The 22,325-nt window shown below is 43.9% G+C and overlaps 1 protein-coding gene across 3 annotated transcripts in view; it reads left to right on the top strand.

Annotated features, from left to right (window-relative positions):
* The window catches only part of ARHGAP18 (Rho GTPase activating protein 18), an 843,873-nt gene that overhangs the window by 679,591 nt on the left and 141,957 nt on the right, over nt 1-22,325 (top strand). For all 3 annotated transcript variants that reach the window (XM_078648922.1, XM_078648923.1, XM_078648924.1), the window contains one exon: nt 4,876-5,082. In XM_078648922.1, the coding sequence (XP_078505048.1) occupies nt 4,876-5,082 (207 nt within the window). The remainder of the gene's footprint in view (nt 1-4,875; nt 5,083-22,325) is intronic.

The following is a 22,325-nucleotide window of genomic DNA, read 5'->3' as shown; positions in this document are numbered from 1 at the left end:
CTTTGGACGTGTTTCCAGCATCCGGCTCAACTCGGTGAAGTCCACATTGGTTCCCCTACATCCATCCCGGGCGTGCTTCGATTGGCAAACAACCAGTCCCCTGCGCAGGCAGTCGTTTAAGTACTTGGGGGTGTGGGTCGCACTCCTCCCAGACCTCGAATGGGCCCTGAACATCACGCCCCTGGTCATTAAAGCCAAGGCGGACCTAAAGAAGTGGCAATCCCTCCCCCTTAATCCCCTTGGCAGGAGCGCCCTTTTTAAAATGATGGTCCTACCCTGTTTTTTATACATTCTACAGAATATCACCCTTCATTTCCCAGGGAGTTGGGTCCGAGAAATAGACAGTGCCCTTACCCAGGCGGGAGGTTACGATTGTCTCTGGCACAGTGCTGCATACCTCCCTAAGATGGGGGTAACCAATCTCCACATTTACTACCTGGCCACGAAGCTCATTGTGATCCATGACTGGTTCGTGGGCGACTGGTCCGACCCGGCGTACCGGGAGGAACTCCGGTCGATGGATTTCCCACAGCTCCAAGCCTACCTTTATGGGACCCCCATGCCACAGGCCCTCCCCCCCCATCACCCGAACGGTACTTATGGCCTGGCGTACGGCCTTACACCACACGAAATAAGACCGGAAGCTCATCAGACAGACGCCTCTGTGGAGTGGTGTTTGGCTGGAGGAGGTCTCGTCACTCCGAGACTTCCGCTGATGGGACTAAATCGGGATTTCATTGCTGGGAGATGTCTGGGTAGGTGACCACATTAGATTGTTTGCAGAATTACAACACCACCACTCCCTCCACTCCTCCCAATTTGACAAATATTTACAGCTAAGGCATGCCCTCCGAACACACATTCCATCTCCCACCTCCCTCCTGGAATTCAGTCCCCTGGAGGCCCAAGTGATGATGGGGAACCTGGGCCGGGGGGGGGGGGGGGGGGGGGGGGGTCCCGCGGATTTACCGCTCCATGGTGATCAATGGCCCTGCATCCCTGGACCTGCTGCATGCCCGCTGGGATGGATGGCTGGGCCCCCTTGACGAAGTGGACTGGAGGGATGCCCTTATGGCTCTTAAGACCCTGACGACCTCCTCCAAGCTGCATCTAATCCAACTTTTCTACCTCCACATGGCATACCTCACCCGAGCGCGCCTATACAGCGCCCATATTCGGCCGTCCCCATCCTGCGCGCGATGCAACCATGCTCCTGCGGACTTCTATCACATGACATGGCAATGCCCCGCTCTTGCACCATTCTGGACAGGGGTAGCGCTAGAGCTTACACAGACCTTGGGATGGGAAGTTCCCCATGACCCCCTACGCCTGATCCTGGGTTTGTTCGAGGGCCTATATGGTGTTCGGACCAATAAGCGCATCCTCGCAATGACAGTGGCGGTGGCGAAATGCGATATAGCGGCGCTTTTGTCTCAGGCCATGCCACCTACTATGCGGACATGGAGACGGGGAGTGGATTGGTACGGAACTCAGCAGGAACCACTCTTTGAGGCCTGGGGCCGTCCCAAGCTTTTTGGTAACATATGGGGCAAGTGGTTCAACTTGGTGCCCTGAGGGGTGCAAATGCGTCTTGTATAAGATTGTTTACATGCAAGTTCTTTATTCATTCCCAAAGTGTTGTACGAGTCTCAGTCATCCTTCTTCCCAATGTAATTTATCTCTATATTGTGTCTGATTGTGCTGCCATTATTTATTGTGATTTGTTCTCAAAAACACCAATAAACTTGATTATCCCTAAAAAACCTTATGTGGACAAAAAGTTACAGGGGCGTAAGTGCAAACTACCACAAATAAACAAAATAAGGCTGAGCCCAGGGTGGCGGGAAAGACCCTAGCAGCAAAGGGATTAAAATACAAATGCTACAATCTGTACATAGTGCTTCATGCTAGACTTATAAAGTGCTTTAAAAAAAATTAAAATGATCAAATTAATGGCACTCTAGTGTATTAAATTAGCACAGTTGATTAAAACCAATGCAATAAAATGTAATCATAGCGCTGTTAAAACGTTAAAAAGCATAAACAAAGTAAACCATCAATATTTAAATTGATACACATATTAGTGATGAAGCAGTATTGTAGTTACTATTGTAATCTTGTAACTGATTTCCAAAACCAAGGATAAAATAGTTTGGTACAGAGACGCTATGGCAAAGAGCAAATAAAGTCGGTGATGAGTTTTTGGGGAGAGGTGGTAAATGATAGGGTGCGGACAGAAGAGGGTGAAAGCAGACTTTCCAGGAGTCTCACATATTTTCCAGACCATGCAAGCACTTGAATATCTGGGGAAGTAAAGCAGAGAGAAGATGCCTCAAAAGATGTACCCATGCCCCTTTTTAAATATAAGGTTTTTAAAATAAGTCTTCTGGCAGCATCAAGGGCGGGACAACAAAAAAGAAGATGCAACCATGATTCAGACATGTAGTTGCATAGTTTGAAAGCCCCCTCCTTAGGTTTTTGGAGCACATAGATTGAAGGCAGTGGAGCGCAAAAGTAGGAGTACTCAATTTATCAACAAATAGCATATTAATTGTACTTTACTGGATTCATATTTCTCATTGTTATAAGTATTGTAATATATATGTAGGTATAAATATATTTATAAAAAAATGTGGTATTCTAACAAAAAATACTTCTTTTGTCAAAATCTAAAAATTCTTTAGAAACCAAAGAATTGCTGAAAACAAACATTTTCCTTTACCGTATGCATATGCTACATACGAAAATATATTCACAATTATTGTCTTCTAATTCTCCTTGACCTTTCTGCAGCCTTTGAGACTGTCAATCACAACACTCTCCTCAACACTCTTCAACAGAGAATGGGCATGGAGGGCACTGTACTTAAATGGTTTGCTTCCTTCCTCTCTGATAGATCCCAAATGATCAAAATAGCCAACAGTCTTTCATCTCCTCTGGCGGTAGGTCAAGCTGTTCCTCAAGGCTCTATACTAGCACCCACACTGTTCAATCTCTATTTAGAACCACTGGGAAATCTCCTAAGCAAATCTGGGGTCCACTATCATCTCTACGCAGACGACACTCATGTCTACCTCAAGGTTGCCTCCACTCACGATCTCTCCGTCCTAAGCTCTACTCTAGACTCCATTCAAAACTGGATGTGAACACATCAACTGATTCAGAATCCCTCCAAAACTGAATTCCTCCTCCTCTCCTCCTCACTCTCTCCTCCCCTGGTTCAATCATGGATGGATCAGATGAATCTACTTAACAATAAACCCACCATTGTCGACAGTGCAAAATCCCTGGATGTCATATTCGACAAAAAACTCAATCTAATCTCCCACATCAACTCCATTGCAAAGTCTGCTCGATACCAACTGCGCTTTCTTTGGGAAATTCGTCGCTTCTTCCCGGAGCAAGACCTCAAAACCCTGGTCCAATCGCTGGTCCGCTCCAGACTGGACCACTGCAATTCACACCCTCTATATTATCTGAAGGAAGACCCTCCATTATTGAGAATCCTTTTCTCCATGACTTTGGAAGTGCCTTCCCAGTGTGTTCTGCCATTCACTGCAGTATTATCCTTCTACATGTGTTTGGTACTCTTTTGTAACATGCACACATCACTTTTCTTGTGTAACACAATGTTTGCTACCTCTTACATTTTGTTTGCTTTAGATACTTGCACAAGTGCCACCATTGACTACGCAACGTTTGTTCTTGTGTGTCTGCCATATATTGCAGTACTATACCTCTACTTGTACTTTGTATGCTTTTGTAACCTGCACACATCACTTTTTCCTCCTATAATGCACTGTTTGCTACCTCTTGTATTTTGTTTGCTCACAATTGTCACTTTTGCCTCATGTAACTTAACGTTTGCTTTTGTAATTTGTTCACTTGTAATGTTCTCCTCATGTATCAGATCTGTTCCTTTTGTGAAGCGCTCTGATACCTTCGGGTAAAGTCCGCGCTATATAAAAACGCATAAAATAAATAAAGAAATACATATTTGCCAACTTTACACATGCCATAAGAGGCATAGACATACGGCCAGGCAAAAAAAATCAGGTTATAGCTGTATTTGTGAGCCCCGTAGGGGGAGACCAAACCTACGGGAGCGTAGCTAGTTAGCTTAAGGCTGTATTTGTAAGCTCCCCTCTGACATAGGGGGAGACCAAACCCACGGGGGAGAGGAGATAGTTAGCTTGTAGCTGTATTTGTAATCTCCCCTCTGACGTAGGGGGAGACCAAACCGACGGGGGAGATCATCTAGTTAGAACACCGGCGCCTGTTGACCAATAAATAGCCCCTCAATGCTTAGTCCCTTCCAAATCAAAATCCCTTGCTTTAGGCAACAGGACAGGACAGGACGTGACGTCACTCCCAGGGCGCCAGTATGGCTTAATCTCACTGGGCCCCGGTTGTGACGTTATAGCGTTTGCCACGGCTCAGTGTAATAACTGTCTGCTCACACCCGTAAAAGTGCCCCACTCACTCAGACACTCAAACGGTGACGGGCCCCGGCCGGCCCGCCCCCACCCACCCACCATTTCATACTTGCTCTCGGGGCCCCGGTCGGGGCCCCGCACCATTTTCAAAGACTCCAGGGCCCCGGCCGGGGCCCCGCACCATTTCAAATACTCTCAGGGGCCCGGGCCAGGGCCCGCGCTGTGCATCATTTTAGAGCCTACAGTGCGTCACAGTCACACTCAGATGTATTGTAATAAGTGAGGAGGGGCCCGGGCGGGGCCCCCCGGACCGCGAGGCCCCCCCCGCAACGCGGGGGCTGCGGGGGCTTGTGTTACTCCCCTCCTTTTGCGCTGCTGTAATTCGATGCTCGTCTATGTGGTCTCTTTAAAGGTGCTCAATGCATCTCTTTCATTCCAGGCACTACTTGAATTCCTTCAGCGAGTCGTCGATCGGCGGCAGGCGAATAAGATGACCCTGAAGAACGTGGCCATGGTAATGGCGCCTAACCTCTTCTCCTTCCACGGGTCCCGCTTGAAAGCAAACGAACAAAGTGAGCTCACCATGGCTGCAGGCACAGCCAATGTCATGCTCCTCATGATCAAATACCAAGAAATCCTCTGGACAGTGAGTACATTCTGTAGCGTTTTTAAAACCTCTATTTTTTTGTGGAAATCAGGCTGTTGTGTCAGACTCCCAGTACGGAAACCTGGTCACTATGATTAAAAAAAAAAAAATAGATAAGTTAATCTTTTTATTTTCCTCGTAATTTTGTAACTTGTGTAATCTACTTTTTCTTTCCCTTCTCCCCAAACCTGTTTCCTTCTTTCAGGGTTTTCCCCTTGATTGCCTCTCCCACATCACTCTTTGGAAATGAATAGTTGACACATTTTGTGAGCAGCTGTGTGTGACATCAGATGGACTGTGAAATGCAAAACTCGCCTTATGGCCCATTACAAGTGGAACTGGATTATTATGATTTTAGACACAATGACGACAGATCCGCTGCTCATATGGTGTAATGCCCAAATTGGTGTCTTTTATATGGGATCCTTTGGGGAGTTCGACAAAAAGTAGAACTCGTGTGACTCCAGGCTCGTTTATTTAATTCAGTACCAATGTTTAAGACATCATGTGAAGTGTTCTTTGTGCAAACAGACAAACCAAATGGATGTGCAGAAAAGCCGAAACTTTAAGGAAATGTTTATTAGACTAGTCACAAAACCACCATTTGCTAAGGGGCCTATTCCTGTGACTTGTCATGTGCTCTGTTGTTTGCCCAATTCACAGAGAAATACCCCCCAAAAACTGGTCATGCTTTCATGTTTTTTTGACTGTTTGCCCTAGCTGTAGTGTACAGATTCACTAGATATTCCTACAGCGTATGGCGGTGAGGAATTGCTATAGAATTGTAATTATTTTCTGCTCCCATGGAAAAAAGGTATGCCAAGACTTTCCTTGCACTATTCACTTCTGCAAAATTGGGGTTCTGCATGTACTACTTTACATTTACGGCACCACTTTGCCTTTCTGATTTAATTGCAGGTTTAGGAATCCAGGTAAGTGTTTGTATGTGTATGATACTTCTATAGCACGAACCTAGCCAAAAGGCATCGGAGCTCTGTACAGGGTCAAAGACAAGTATTAAGTCGATGATATATGAGGAGCTGGGTTGTGGATGGTTAATGAATTGTAATGTAGTATTCTTTAAAGAGGTGAGTCTTCAACTCTTTCCAAAGTTGTTAGTGGACACTGGGATGTTGTTCCAGATCCTGATCACATAGATGGAAAAGGCCTGCTCACTTGTTTTTTTGTTACACTTCTGAGTGTGCAGACTGGTTTACTGGTTGCAGGTGTGTTGAGGACCACCAAAAGTTATGAGCTTGTCTGGAAGATAAGCAGGGGTGCTTGGTGCGATTGCTTTGTAAATGATGTCACTAGTTTTGAAGTTGGTGCAGACTGGCAAGGGTGCCAATGGAGCTTCAACAGAATGGGGTTGATATGATCTTATTTCTTCAGGCCCTAAATGAGAAATGATGCAGCATGTTGGATGCCTTTAATGGGTGCCAGTGTCGGGTCTGAGATGTCATGGCGCATGGTATTACCTCTCAAGGAAAAGGAGGTGCCCCTGTTGTCTGTGTCAGGGAGGGGGTATACACAGTTTCAAAAATTTAGGGAATCCCTGTTATTGTTGTAGCAGACTAGGATCTCTGGAATGAATGGGGTATTACCACCATCCTGATGCAAGTGAACAAGGGCTTGAACAGCAGTTGTGAAGCCGCTTTCTGTAAGAAATTGTTTACGTTTAATTAGAAGAGACAGCTGCTACCAGGCTGTCTTTGTGCTTTTTAAGGAAGGTGTTCCTTGAATGTTAGGCTCGTGGCCAAGGTGAATCCAAGTGACTTGAGATTCGGTGAAAGTTGGAGTTCAAAGCAGTCGAAGTTCACGTCACTGAGCCAAGTTTGAATGATTTCTTGTTGGTTGTGCTTGGAAAATAACAGGAATTCTTTCTTTATTGGTTTGAGCTTCAGGTAGGCTCTGCACATCCAGGTTTGGATGACGTGCAGGCAATGTTTCAGGCGTTGTATGTCTGAAGCAGAGGATAGTTTCAAGTAGGGTTGCGTATCATCGGTATTTTGATGAGTCTTGATCCATGCAGATCCATGTACAGTTTGAAGATGGCAGGAAACAGTATGGCACACTGGGGGATTTTGCAGGTTATAGGTGTCTTTTGGGACCTGAAGGCGCCCATGTGAACAAACTGGTGTTGGTTACAAAGGTGGGAGGAGAACCTGTGAAAGATGTTGCAGTCAATCCTTTTGAGACTCGAGGGTGTGTGTAAGGGTTGGATGGTCAACTGTGTCAAAGGCAGCTGAGATTTCCTGCAATACCCCGAAGCAGCAGTCATCGTCATCCGTGTGCAGGAGGTCATCATCTACAAAGGGTAAGGTAGCAGTCTCCAAGCTGCAGAGCAATCTTAAGCTCGACTGGTAGTTCTGAAGGAAATGGTTATCACTGATGTAATCTTGGAATTGAAAATACACTGCTTTATAAATATGCATGCTGATTAATGGTAGGTGCGTTATGGACCGGTCAACAGGGTCTAGTGTGGGATTCATTAGGAGTGGAAGTATCTGGCCTGTCTTGAGAGCTTCTGGGAAGATGCCTTAAGTGAGAGTGGCATAAACAGTGGTGTGTAGGGGTGTGAGGCAGTCCACAGAGAGAGCGTGGATCAAAAACAAGGAAAAAACATCATCTTCAGAAGAAGTGACTTTGAGGGAATTGAGTATTTGGTGGAGATCTGTGAGAGATGAGGCTTTGAAGGCTGATCATTGCTCAATTCTACAGGATAGGGTAAATGTAAGCAATGCAGCCGGCTCATTGTTTTTGATGTGCTTTCAGCTCTTCTGTATTTTTTCATTGAAGAAATTGAAAGCACTTTAATTTGAGTAGATTGTGCCTACCAGGGGTGCTGCAGTGCTTGATTGATTTATTTTGCTTCTGTTGGTGGCTTCTTTGAAGGTGTTGGTATAGAACATTGCATTGGCTGATGTGATGAACTGTTGCATTTTGTGCAGAGGGACATCAGTATCACAAGGGCATAGGGTGTAATCTTTTTCTTCCATTTTCCTTCTTGTCTGTGACTGGATCATTTATGGGTCAGCAAAGTCTTTAGAGTATCAGTGTAAGGAAGGCTTTGCAAATGTTGGTGAATATTTTCAAATATGTGTTTTTGAGTGCAGTTCACACTACTTGCTGTGCCTATTCATTTGACAAGTCCCTGGGAACAGTCTTTTCCCCAGCCTTAGATATTCTATAAGACTGCAGAATAATCTGCATTTTGTTGTAAGTAGTTTAGGTAGGCAGCAGGACACGTCTTCAGGTTATTAAGATATATTTATTGAGATAGTATAAGATAAGACAGCAGAGCAGTAAACCTCACAGCTGATCAGATCATCAACTGCCAAGGCTGGAATCTTCACATCACAGATAGAACACTCTTAGGTAGTATGGGAGACTGGTAAGATAAGAACACTAAGAAAGGACTACAGACACCAAGTAGCCACATTGAAGTAAGTATAAATATACAACACATTTCCCACAGATCACTTAACGCTACAGTTGTATACATATTTCACACTGAAGGGTGAGTAATCCATTGTTTCATGAAGAGTAAAACCATGTGAGATGCTATTGACACAATAGATGGCCTCGTCATGCATACCTAGGAGCATTACTGCTTTCTTCCGAACTAATAGGCTTACTTAACTCACAATTCAACATGGCCATTTTTGTTTACTTTTGGATGTTTCAGCAAGCCATGGCGGGATTAACCCCATGGAAGCTCATCATATTCTGCTGCTGCGCTGGGATTTACAAAAACCCATTATTCATGACGAGCTGGGCTCGTCATGAGCGTGCTGGGAGGCTACTTCATGACGAGCCCAGCTCGTCATGAGCGTCGAAGGGGTTAACAAAGTGAGAGACTAGTATCATTCTGTTAATGATGAGCTTCCCATATGACTTTGTAAATATGAGATATTCCTGGGGGTTGTGTGCTCCTCACCCATTCAAGGTGGTACCTATGCAAAGGTGCAGCCAGTGTAAAACTGATAAACACTGGATGAGCGTAGGTTGGGGTATAGAAGAGTAGGTTTACTATCCTGCATTAGAATGAACTGAATGAGTCTGTTTGCAGCATATTTCACCCTTTGTCCTAGTTTTGATATTATTTTCTTATTAAGTGGGCGGAAGAATGCCTAGTTAACAATATAAGATGGTAGTTTTTAGAATGTATTTCGAAATACACCTTCCCATGGTGTTTGTTTCATAATCCTTAAACACAGGTGTATTCAATGCTATATAGCAGCCCAGCATGTACTGAAACCACTCAACGTCTGCTGGAGTAACACCACTCAGTTCACAATCATTGTCACATTTTATCACAAACAATGATCTTCTTTCAGCTTCAATGGGAGGAGACACTGGTGTTCGGGTCAGTGGTCTAGTTGTTGTGTGGACTCTTTATGTAATTTTTTTGTAATTTAGTAGCATGTTTAATCTAAAGTTTGTGTAATGATTTATGTGCTGGGCAGTTTATATGAAGTACAACTGGCTGGGGGATGGAGGCGTATTACATATATGTCAAACTTATTGCCTTGAATCCTTCTGGAGTTTGTCCTCCATCCTGAGATTCCACCACACAGATTCGCTGGCCAGTCTTGGACAGGAATACACTGAACACTAGCAGGGACCACTTGCAGCCTAGATGTAAGGAGTTGGGATTGAAAGAACTATCCGTATGACGTTCAAAGATGCTACTTAATAGTCTAACATTAAAATGTACTCAAGCATGTGCTTTTTAGGTGTGGGGGCTCTCCTTACAGAGTTGCCTGCAGTGACTAGGTTACGGGTGTATATTCCTGTATTACTATGGTAAACATGGTCCCATTGATCTCTTTCAGTGGCAGTTATTTACATATGCTATTGAATGTGGACTGACTAGCTGGTATTCCCGGCAGTGGGTGGCTGGTCTAGTAGTCTGCAATTAATGGGGCCTCGTTTCAGTGTACTTGGCCTGAATGACTTATTAATCAGGTAGTGTGGAAGACAATTTCTAACTTCTTCCTGACCCAGAAAGTTCTTGGAGTCTAACCCCCAGATGCATCAAAGTTATGTTTTGCGAGTCCTTAATAGCGAATTTTAAGGATTCGCTATTAAAGCCTCGCAAAACGGGATTCATGTAGGAATCGCAATATTATTTGCAATTCCTACTGATTCCTAATTTGCGATTAGCTAATTGCTAATCGCAAATAAGGAATGGCTTTCCCATTTATTCCTATGGGCCTAAAGGCCCATAGGAATGAATGGGGAGTCATTCCTTATTTACGATTAGCAATTAGCTAATCGCAAATATGCAGCAATTTCAAGGGTGCCAGGGTGTCCAAAGGACACCCTGTTGCACCCCTGAAATGGTAATGTTCACTGGTGTTGCGCACACACATGTCCCAAGACATGTGTGTGTGTAACATACAACTTAGAAAAATGCACTAAAGTGCATATTTCTAAGTTTTTGCTATTTAACACGTAGTTTGACTTCGCGGTAAATAGCGGCCCCAGATTGCGAATTCGCAATCTAGGAATGGTTCATGCATTGCATTTAAGAAATCAAAAAGTGCGATTCCTTAAATGCAATCGCAATTTGAGAACTCTTAAATAGCGAGTGCATGAACCCTTGATGCATCTCAAATGCCATTTTTGTGGGCGCAAATGGACGAATTTTGCGATTCGCACCGTTTGCGCTCGCAAAAATGCTTGATGCATTTACCTGTATGAGAGATGACTTTGGAAAGTTTGTGTGGAAAGGATGCTTTTAGTGAAACTGCCCTCAGATCCTCGCATGATGCGACAGGAATGATTCTGACCCCCTTTCCCATTCCTGAGGATGGAATTACCCGGGACTGCCCCAGAAGAGTGCCATAAGTTGCCCAGATATGCTAATCAACATTAAGACACCTGACCAATCGCTTATATTTTGTCCTAGCTAGGTGATGATCCCAAACCTCATTGTCTTCCCAAAAACAAACTGAGTGTAATAGCCTTAGACAGCATATGTAACTCATTTCACATGCTGCTCCTGTAGTTGGTGGTAGACAGAAGGCCCTCTTCTTGCAAAATGATGCAGAGCCTTACATCGTCTCTCTCAGGAGATCGTCCTCATTTCCCCTAGTTGATGGGTGTGCCCAGATATATATTTATTGATCTCAAGATTCTGCTTATCTCTTTCCTCAACTATCCACATCTGCCACTGTTGCCAGCATTTCCCTGCTACTGATGATCTTGCGTACTATGATGTAATGAAGTTGAGGTGGACTTGAGATTGCGATGATTTCTGTGATGCTGTGCTCCAGGAATTTGGGGTTTTCGAACAGTGCTACAAGAAAACATCCTGATACTAATGCAGGGAGCATTCATTATCTTCAAGAGCCCGTCTACTTGCTGACTCTTTGCTGTTAACTTTCTGATTAAACCTTGTTGACTGGAGGTGCTGGGAATGCACTAATGTGGCGATTCCTGTGGCACTCCCGCTTACGATTTAATGCTGATCTAGAGCACTAAAAAGTAACCCGGGCACTCAATCTATGTATGTATTGTGCCGGGGCATCTTTCAAGAAGTGTGCTAATTGTGATACCGTTGTCATTATCAATTCATGCTGCTTGATGACACCCTGATTGCCTCCCAGTCAGTGGATCTACAGTTATTTAAGGGGTAACATGCAATCAATCTTGTGCCTCAGACAATTGTTTTTTCTTCTTTCAGAAGTTTTATATTTAGTAGTCTCAGTTTATTGGAACGCAAAGAGGTGATGGGGAGTGACCTTGAAGTCACTCCATCTTTACTCATGGCAATTGGTAACTGTTGCTTAATAATCAAAGGGTGTTCACTCCAGAGAACGCCCTTTACCAACAGAAACTGGTTACATTTTGTCACCATCCTTGCAGGTCTGAAATTACACCCCTCAAGCAATTATTCTTTTTAACTTACTGATTAGTTTTGTGAGTTTATTACGCATCACATGTAACTTTTGCCTGGTTACTTAGGATGGTAGAACTTCGGAACAGCTTCACTATGCACACATTACAATATGTGTCCTTCACTAACATTTTCCCAAAAACAAGATAACTATTGTGACCATCTATAATTTGTGTTAAAACTTTTCCCCCAGAGGGTTTACCAGGTTTTCTGTTGTTTTTGGTTCTAGGGGGTGCAGTTGTCTGCGTGGGGTCAAGATCCCTTACTTTATCCAGTGATCTGCTTATCACTTCATTCTAATTTGTTCACTTCCTTGGAGCACTGCCCTTTTCCTCTAGGTTCTTTGTGCTGTAGATGGTTATTTAACAACTGCCAAGGCCCTGCTCACACACTGTGTCTTTTTGCTATCTCTTCACTGTCCAGGGTATTCTGCTCATTGTAGCCCAGAGTATCTTTATCTATTTTCAGTCCTGTGTATGTTCTCTTTCCACAGGCCTTGGACATTGTCCTTGCATATCCAGTCAGTTTTGGCCCAGTGTTTCACAAGTCCAGTCCACTGTGATATACTTGATCCACTTTGGGATTTCTCAGTTTTACTTTACGCCTTTTAGATAGCACTGAAGCAAGGCTTAAAACATTATTATGCATCTTTTTCTTTGCGTGCTGTGAAAATAATCCTAGAATTCAATTCTTAGGGTCATATAGGTGTTTGTATTCAAATGATATAAGTATGAATTCTGCTTTTGTAAAGTTTTTAGTAAGAGTAAGAGCGAAATTTGAATATTATAATTAAGAAACCTTGTTTACACTTTTGGTATAATGTTTATTGTAACTGTTTCAGAATTTGAAGCTGCATATTTCTTATCTTGTTTTAATGGTTTTATATATTACAGTATATTTTATATGTATAATGTTGTATTGTAAGATTTTAAGTAATCAAACAATAAAGAATTATTATTAGGGTCATATAGGGCCGTTCTATTCAGTGTATCCTCTATTTGACAATGTTACTGTGCCACGGAACACCTCCATCACTGGGCATGTCCACATCATATGATGAAAGGCAGCATCCAATGAATGGCATCCTTGGCAGTGCCTATTAACAGATTGCTACATTAGGCGTAGTCACTTACGTGTGTGGTATGCCCTATGAAGAATGAGGAAGTGCTGAAGCTTGAATCACACATTCCTGGAAACCACAGTGCTTGTTTCCATCGCTTGGTCTGTAACATCAGCTTCTAAATCGTTTGCCCATTTCTGTTACAGATGCTCTACGAATCCATCTAGGTCATTATGTAGTGCCTGATAGAGCTGTGTAATTGCTTGTGGCACAATCCCTATGCTCAATGCAGCATGCAGTGTGTGACTCTGATTTGTAAATTGCTATAAGCTAAGAAGTAACCAGCTGGCATGCCACATTCATCTTAATATCTGTAAAGATTTGCAATGTGCAGAAATATACACATTATATACTATTCCTACATATTTCCTAACAAATTACTAATCCATTATGTTTTGTGTAAGGATTTGGAACATCATAATGACCCACACTGACATTTAAAGTCTTTTCTTTGAGAATGGGCAGTTCTGTATTACAGACTGAGTCATAGTTTAGTTTGTTAAGATAACAAACTTACGCCATTCCTCCAACGTGTTCAGTCCTTGTCATATAGAATTATATCTATTAATCAATTTGCAATGAAGCCTCTCTAGGGTATATGAAACATCTCCTTCTCTTGGTGATGGAATTGCTTTCTCAATGATCTGCCACATCAGGTCGTCTGTTGCATGTTCTTTCTCTGCGCAATATTGTACAAGAGGGGCAGTTTCAATTCGATATGATTGAGGCATTTTTTTCAAGAAAGGGACTCCTTCCCCATCTCTTCAGCTTCTTATCTGTGACAAAAATCATCATTTATTCAACCCAATGCCATGATGCCTCCTGAAATTCTAGCATTTGTAAAGGCAGTACTTGAAGATAGTAACATCTTTAAAACTACAAGAACGTTTACACCTTACAATATCTCATGGCATTTGTACATTTGTGTTCCCAAGAACGTGCTATCTCAGTGCCTTCTTATATGTTATTGTTTATGGACAGTCAAAAATGTGATTATATATTTTTTTCTTATTTCTTCTTTTTATCATAATTCAATGGAATGTAGCTGAAAATAATTAGAGGCACAAGTGTAGAACTGTGTCAAGCAGACCGTTAAACTCATAATCCTTTATGGCACACCCATAAATCCTCAAAATAGTGAAATTCGTTTTTAAAATTAATTTTGTAAATAATTTCATTCCTCCTAGCCTCCTTCAAGTATCACATATACCACTATGACCCTCGCCGATGTATTAGCACTTGCATGAGGAATCCTTCCATAAAACCTCCCTCTAGGGTCACTTGCAACACTATGCACTCATTGCTGTTCCTGCGAATGCGCAAGGGAATCCTTCCAGACTCTGTATCATAGCATGTCTAGTTGTTGCACACCTTCGGGAGTGACATGCCGCTCCTCTGTGTATGTCCACTACGGACTCGGAGCAGAGACGCCTGTTATTATTTAAGGCGCAAACACGGTACACAGCACTTATGAGAACTGGTGATTCTCTGATCGGTAGTTCGCTTTGACAAATAGAAACATCCACACGGACTGGCGGCCATTATAAGGCACGACAGGAGGAATAGCTGAGCTTTCCAACAACTCGACTGAGAGCACATCCAGGCTCTTTTATCCACGGTGAGTCCATTAGTGGGCATGTAATCTAATGAAATTAATTAATGTTACATGTCCCAATAATACAAAGTAGATTACCAAACATCAATTCTAAGCCTTTTACCTTTCCTTTTAGGCGACTCTTATCCCCTTCTGACCCTCCATGAAGGAAGAAAACAACACTAGGGTCCTCTATTAAACCAAGAACCTTTATCCATATCTGGCCCCTCCTAAAGGAAGAACACTATATCAGGATCTTCCGATAAATCAAGAAGCACAACATTGCCTTCAAACCAGGACAAATTAGTTGCAATTCATACAGTAAATCCTTAGATAAGCATCACATTTCCCAGCCTATACAGCCATATTGTTGTCACAGGTTCTTTAAACTATAGATACCACTATCTCCAGTTGTGCATCCTACTAATGCAGTGCATTTTGTAGTCCCCAGGACATAACAGCCCTGAGGAGACCCTCATATTGCAAGAAGGGTCGAAACGTCGTCAACACCAACTAAAGGACAAGTCTCTAGGTAGAAGCACCAGATAACAGCCTGGTCACTCCCTTTCCATTGTAAAGTGGTGATTCAGACATCCTTGTATATACCAATAACCTTTTGAAAAAACAATGCCACGCTATTGTCACCTCTTTTATACATGTTTGGTTATGGTTGCGTTACTTGGGTTGTCTATCACTTAATTCTTATCACTGAAACATTATGCGCCTATATGTTTTGTATTATAACGAGAATAAATAACTCCTCTCGGCTGAACTGAGTTATGTGACTCGTAATAATAGGACTATATGAGACTTTTTTCAATTCATTTATGACAGATGTGTTCTGTTTTATTATTAATTTATCTTTCTTTGATTACATCTACACAGAATCATTCTGTGGTAGTAAGAAATTGTTTTTAAAAATGTGTTCCATGTGAACACTTGTTATAAGTTTAACTCAGTACCCAATTAGCATGGGCATATAGGTTGCTCATCTTCTTTCGAAATATTGATTCTGCTTCAGAGCTTTTTAAGGAGAGCAGGGCTACCACTCACTGTCTGGGCCTTTCCACCCCACCTCGCCAATCTCAAAAGTTCCACCACTCCTTTGGCAGATTTGGGAGTGTACCCCATACCGTCGGACGGTCCAGCCTCCACAAGCAACCCAGCAGTTTCAAGGTTGTAGCTGATGTAGCCACAGCCCCCATGGCTAGGATCAACAGGCCGCCCTGTCTACTACACCCTTTGCATCCCCACCTTCCAAACCCCTTTAGCGTATCCTTGCAAGAGCACTGTCACCTGGTGGGAGACAGAATCCATTGATTCTACCCGGGTTGGTGGCAATAACTTATGACAGGTTGGTTCTACTGAATATTTGTCAGGGCTATGTTTTACCCTTCCTTTCTTACCCTCTGCACCTTCCACCATGCCCTCAGCAACTGCCAGGGAACCATCACTCCATTTTACAGCAAAAAGAGCAAGCCATTTGGCCAAAGACGCTATTGAGAGGGTGCCCATGCCAGATGCTCCCGGCCAACTCCAGACGCCAGAACCCCTGCCCGTCTCTCCCCATTCTCAGCTAGCAGCCCACCTCAAACTACACCTCGACATGGGCATTATCAGGTATTCAAATTCAGAATTACATAACCTTAATCCAGTGAAGCCACCACTTTCCACAGTTCAGCTCTCTAGCTCTCAACCGAAACCAACATCTACCAAAGTACTAAAATCCCATAACACCGACTACGCCCTGAAGCCCCAGTCTAATCTACTCTGTCTCTACTGCAATGCAAGATCAATGGCCAAGCACTCACTACAAATCTGGGCGCTCCTGGACTCTGTCAAACCAGACGTGTTGTTTGTTACAGAAACTTGGTTACAGGAGTCGTCTGCGCCAGACATTGCAATAGCTCTGCCCCCAGCGTATACAATACACAGACTTGACCGCTCTGGCAATAAAAAAGGGGGTGGAACGGCTATAATTCATATGTCATCTATAAAAGTCTGTATAAATGACTCCTACCTCGAATGTTGGGGTGAGATGCTCATTGCTACTATGACTGTGAACAATAAAGAATCATGGAAGATAGCCCTTATTTACAGGCCCCCTGGATCTCAGGCTCATTTTCCTGAGAAATTAGTGGAAGCGATAGCGCCCTATGCCCTTGCTACAGAAAACTTTCTTCTCCTAGGAGATGTTAATTACCATCTTGAACAAACCATAGACCCTCATACGATAGATCTAACTACCAGCTTGGAGGCTATACAATTATGTCTACTTCCTACTGGTCCAACCCATATAGCCGGCCATACTCTTGACCTTGTATGCACCAACTCTCCTAAGGTAACGATTATACAGACTGACCCAGTCCTCTGGACAGACCATTTTATCATAAAATTCACTATAAATGGTTCTCAGGCCCCGGCAATTCGCCAGGCCAAACTGAAAAAAAGCAGACCATGGAACAAAATCACCATGTCCGCCTTTGCCGCGAAGTTTTCCCCTCCTACCACTTCCCAATGCACTAGCCCTAGCCTAGCCGCCGTGAAACTTGAATTGGCTATCACGCTTGCATTAGATGACATAGCACCCATGCGTGAATCCAAACCTCCGAAAAACAATTCACCCTGGTTCACGCCAGAGTTGAAGCAAACAAAATACTCCACTAGGATGGCAGAACGGAAATGGCGACGCACAAAAAGTGCTCAAGACAGGGAATCATATAAAACTGCACATCAGCAGTATATGAAGGACATTGCCGAGGCAAAAAAAGTCTACCTAGGCAATAGGATTACTCTTGCAACCAGCTCACAAAGAGAACTCTTTAACATTGTTAAGGAATTCACTACTCCTTCAGGAACGCAGCCGGCGCCCCCCGATACCAAGGACTGGGTGGAATCTGTAGCCTCTTACTTTCATGAGAAAGTTAATGACATTCATAAACGGTTCCCCCAGTCAACGACAAATGATGAAACCACCACCCCTTACGTTAATAGGCAGAACATCCTTAATAATCGCTCTGCCATGCTAAAACAGGTCTCACCTTTGTCAGAAAAAGAGGTGAACCAAATCTTGTTGAAAATGAAATCTGGAGCACCGGGAGATCCTGCCTCTCCGCAAGTTATATCAAAAATCTCCCCAGTTCTGATCCCCATCCTAACTAACATTTTTAATCAATCGTTACAGCACTGTGTTGTCCCTGATCACTGGAAGGAAGCAGTAATCAGGCCTATCTTAAAGAAACCCACGGCTGACCCGGATCAACTTGTAAACTACAGACCCATTTCCCTTTTACCACTCTTTGGGAAAGTCATGGAGGCTCTAATTAATAAACAGCTCATCGCCCACCTGGAGTCCAACAAACTCCTCGACCCATCTCAATCCGGCTTCAGGGCGTTCCACAGCACCGAAACGGCCCTGCTGGAGGTCGTGGACAATATAAGACTGTCTTTGGACTCAAAAAAGTCAGCTATACTGATCCTGCTAGACCTGTCTGCGGCCTTCGACACCATCTCGCATCGCGTTCTGCTAGAGCGTCTTGCCGAGGTTGGTGTCGAAGGCGCCGCACTCCAATGGCTGTCAAGTTACCTTGGCGCAACAGACGATCCAGGGTCCAATTAGGCTTCCACACTTCCATTTTTTACGAAAATGACAAAGGTGTCCCTCAGGGATCCATTTTGAGCCCGACCCTTTTTAACATTTATGTTTCCCCCTTGGCGAAGATCATCAGAGAATATGGGTTTGGAACTGTATCCTATGCTGACGATACCCAAATCCTCGTCTCTATCAACCAAAACCCTGATGATATAAAATGTAGGTTCAAAAACTGTATGATCAGTATACAAGAATGGATGACCAGAAATTACCTTATGATGAACGCGGGAAAGACTGAGGTTATGCTTTTCGGTAAAGCCGACCAAATTTGGTCATCAGACTGGTGGCCAGTCTTCCTCGGTCCCTGCCCAGCCCCCAAGCCCTTTGTCAGGAATCTAGGAGTAATATTAGACGATAAGTTGACCATGTCCGAACATATCAGGAAAACAGTGGGAACTAGCTATGGCCAGATGCGAAGTCTGAGGAAGATCTTTAAATGGATCCCACTCTCAGCACGCATGCCCCTGGTACAGGGACTCATTGTTAACAGGATGGACTATGAAAATGCTCTTTTTTCAGCCATCAACCGAACACTACTGAATCGACTACAGGTCCTCCAAAACACTGCTGCCAGGCTAGTACTAGATCTACCCCCTCGGACCCCCTCAGCAGCCTGCCTCAGGACTCTGCACTGGCTCCCCATACACACACGTATAAAGTTCAAACTCTGCTGCCTAGTCCATAAGGCTGTAAATGGTTATGGACCTGTCTATCTCGAACATAACCTCAAGGCCCACGTCCCAAGCAGGACGCTACGCTCTTCCAGCAAAGCCCTTCTCTCCGTACCCAAAGTTCGAACAGTTAGAAACGGAGATAGAGCCTTCAGTAAAACTGCCCCAGAAGCATGGAATTCCCTCCCCATTCAGTTGAGGTTAGAGCCCGATCACATGAATTTCCGAAAACAACTAAAAATCTGGCTCTTCTAGCCAGTTGAGCCCTCCTGCCTCCTGAACCAGTTGGTCCTATGGATCCTCTCTGCCTGCCAGCGCTCTGAGACCTTCGGGTGATTTATGCGCGATACAAATGAAATAAAATGGAAATGGAAATGTAAGTCATGATTGTTCTTCTTGCTGCTTTCTGGTGCAACAGGAAAGATGGAGATCTGCACCCTCTCAAGACCTTCCTCTGGAACGAGACATTCAAAATGCTCACCCTAGCACAGGTCGTCTGCCCTCGACCCCGGATACTGGATGGTGGCATTGAACCTGCAGAATACTAATTACATATACCTATCCTGCTGGCCCACTGCACTACCTGCGGTTTGTGGTGGGACAGAACCACTTTCAGTTTGGGGTGCTCCCCTTTGGGGTTCATTTGGGTGATGGCAGTGTTAGCAGCTCACAGCTGGAGGTCACGGGTGCCAGTCTTCCCCTTCCTTGATGACTGGCTGTTGAAGGTGGCAGGAAGTCTTCAACCACCTCCCGAATACAGCAAACCTCCTGTTGTCTTTGCAGTTCACTATCAGCGTGCCGAAGTCACACTTGGCTCCTTGTAAGACCCTCCCCTTCATCAGAGCCATCTGGAAACTGTTTGGTTTCATCCCTTTACCCCAGGAAAGAGAGTCTAGGACATTCAGGCTCAGAAATGAATTTCATTGAACTCAACTCTGAGGTTGCTTGGAATGATGGCCTCTTGCATCCTGTTTGGTCGAGCGCACCAGGTACCATATGTAGGCTTGGCTGCGGGATCTGAAGTCTCAGTAGGGCCAACATCAAGGAGACTTTTCCGAGCACATTCCAATTTCAGTGGAGACTGAAAAAGATCCACAGAGGTGGTTACTGGACCACAATTGGACCAACGGCAGATCCCTCTCTCTTCTCGACTCAGAGCTGAAAGCGGTCACTGATGCATTGGTTTTCGGTTGGGCCGGCCATCTGGGAGAGGTGGAGACTAAATGCCTTTGGTCTCCAGTAGAGTCCCGGCTCCATATCAACCTTCTAGAGCTGCGGGCCATCCACCGCTATGTGGTACTGCTCCAAAAAGGTCAGGATTGGGGAGTGGGCCCTGGACAAGGAGGCACCACACTTCCCGACATGACTGAACTGCCAGGTGATCTTCCTGGTGATGAACCACCTGCCAGGCTCCTTGAATTCCACAGTAGATGAACTCAGACGCCTAGCTGATGACAAGTGGTAATTGCATCTGGAGGTGGCACAAGGTCTCTTCGAATGGAGATAGCCCTGGCTCGATCTTTTTGCCACCACAGCGAACGCATGTCAGCATTTCTGCGCGTTGGAGTTTTCAAGCTGTCTCAAGGCCAGAGAGGTGTTCCATCTCAAGTGGATCTCAGGACTGCGCTATGCCTTTATGTTGATACCATAATAATAATAATACTAATAAACAATATTTATTCTGCAGTAAAACCGCCATAAAAAAGATCATACATTCTGGCCAGTAACAAATTCATTAAAACATATTTCATGACATGAAAAATATAAACATATCGCTAACAATCCGAAAGGGATCTAAACAATCCTGGTCTTTCAGTTATACCACTCTGGCCCTTAGTTCTGAAGATCATCGGGATCGACCGGTCCCAAGTCGTCCTAGTGGCTCTGGATTGGGCACAGAGAGTATGGTAAACAGAACTCATGGGCTTGAGTATATGTCCTTCGACCAGGCTGCCCCTTTTAGAGAACAATGAGGACACGTGGGTTAGATTGTATTAATCAAATACATGTAATCCCATTATGAAACAAACAGTTGAAACTGAGTCCTCACAGTCTCATCAGTTTGGTAAATTTAGTCTATATCCCCTCACTAGTCACCAGCAAAGTGCTTATAAAGAAAATACCCCAATAACTCTAATTACGACTTTCATCCTGACAGTTGACTATTTTCCCAGTCGTTTTCAAAAAGTAGAGCAATCCCGGTATGAACGAACTTTTTGATTTTCACGTTAGGAACGAATTACTTTCTATGCCTGCTTCTTTTTCAGCTGGGAAGTCAATCAAAAAGTGTTTGTGTCCAGGAGTTAATGGGCCCATGCTAAGGCACAGGTGTCAGTTCTGGCTGGAAACATCTAGGTCTGTTAATGTCTGCACATGCCAGCACGCTACTAGGCTAGCCATTGTGTCCTTTAGAAACATTTTTTTAAAGAAAATATATAATTCCCAACAGTAGAGTTTTTAGGTCAGGCTTGACGGCGCAACTGTCTGCATGACATTCTTGATACCAGTTATTTAACACCGACCTAGAGTTTGCTTAATCACCACTCGGAGGAGTATTTCTTTCTCGCCTCTTGCTGTTGATTGTTTGGCGTACCGTGCTGCATTCTATGGAGTGCTTGCATTGTTATGCACGAGGTACTGTTTTACATCTCGAAAGTACACTGAACCATTCCTCTTTACTTCCTTGATGCATTGTATTTACCGAAAGCAACAGTTTTTATTTTTTTCACTGCGCGAAGGGTTTATTTTAAATGTCAGCATTCAAAATGCAAGCCTGACCTATTGGTTTTGCCACAGTTTTTTTTTCTGTTATGTTAATCAATAGTTGCACATATTCATCTTCCACGTTCTCAGCCCTTTCAACTATTTAACATTGGCCAACGGAGGGTGAAGTTTCTGTAATTTCCTGCTGCTTGCATTTTTCTCACCGTTTTTTTGAAAAGGTGCTAAAATCTGAACAATGCAAATAATTGTTTTTCAAATCCATGTATGCAGAGTAAATTCGTACCTCCTGTCTTGTTTCCTTCAAACCTTTTTGACCCTTGTACCCCATAGCATATTATTATTTTCTGCCATTGAAGAGCAGTGTCGTAAACTTTTTTTGAAAAACCAAAGGAAATGATGGATGGAGCGTTGACAATACAAGCACTCACCCCCTGTCAACTGATCTGGGTTTAATCCATCACCGTTCTTTAACCCACTCTGCCACCCCAGTTCAGACATGGCCATATGCAAATCAGTCTGACTCTGTGCCTCATGGGAACAGTCACGACCAGTCACATTGTTAGTTTGTCACTTAT

Source organism: Lissotriton helveticus, chromosome 6, assembly GCF_964261635.1.
Source record: "Lissotriton helveticus chromosome 6, aLisHel1.1, whole genome shotgun sequence".
NCBI lineage: Eukaryota > Metazoa > Chordata > Amphibia > Caudata > Salamandridae > Lissotriton > Lissotriton helveticus.
The sequence above is the reverse complement of the archived record's forward strand: the minus strand, read 5'-3'. Positions and strand labels throughout refer to the sequence as shown.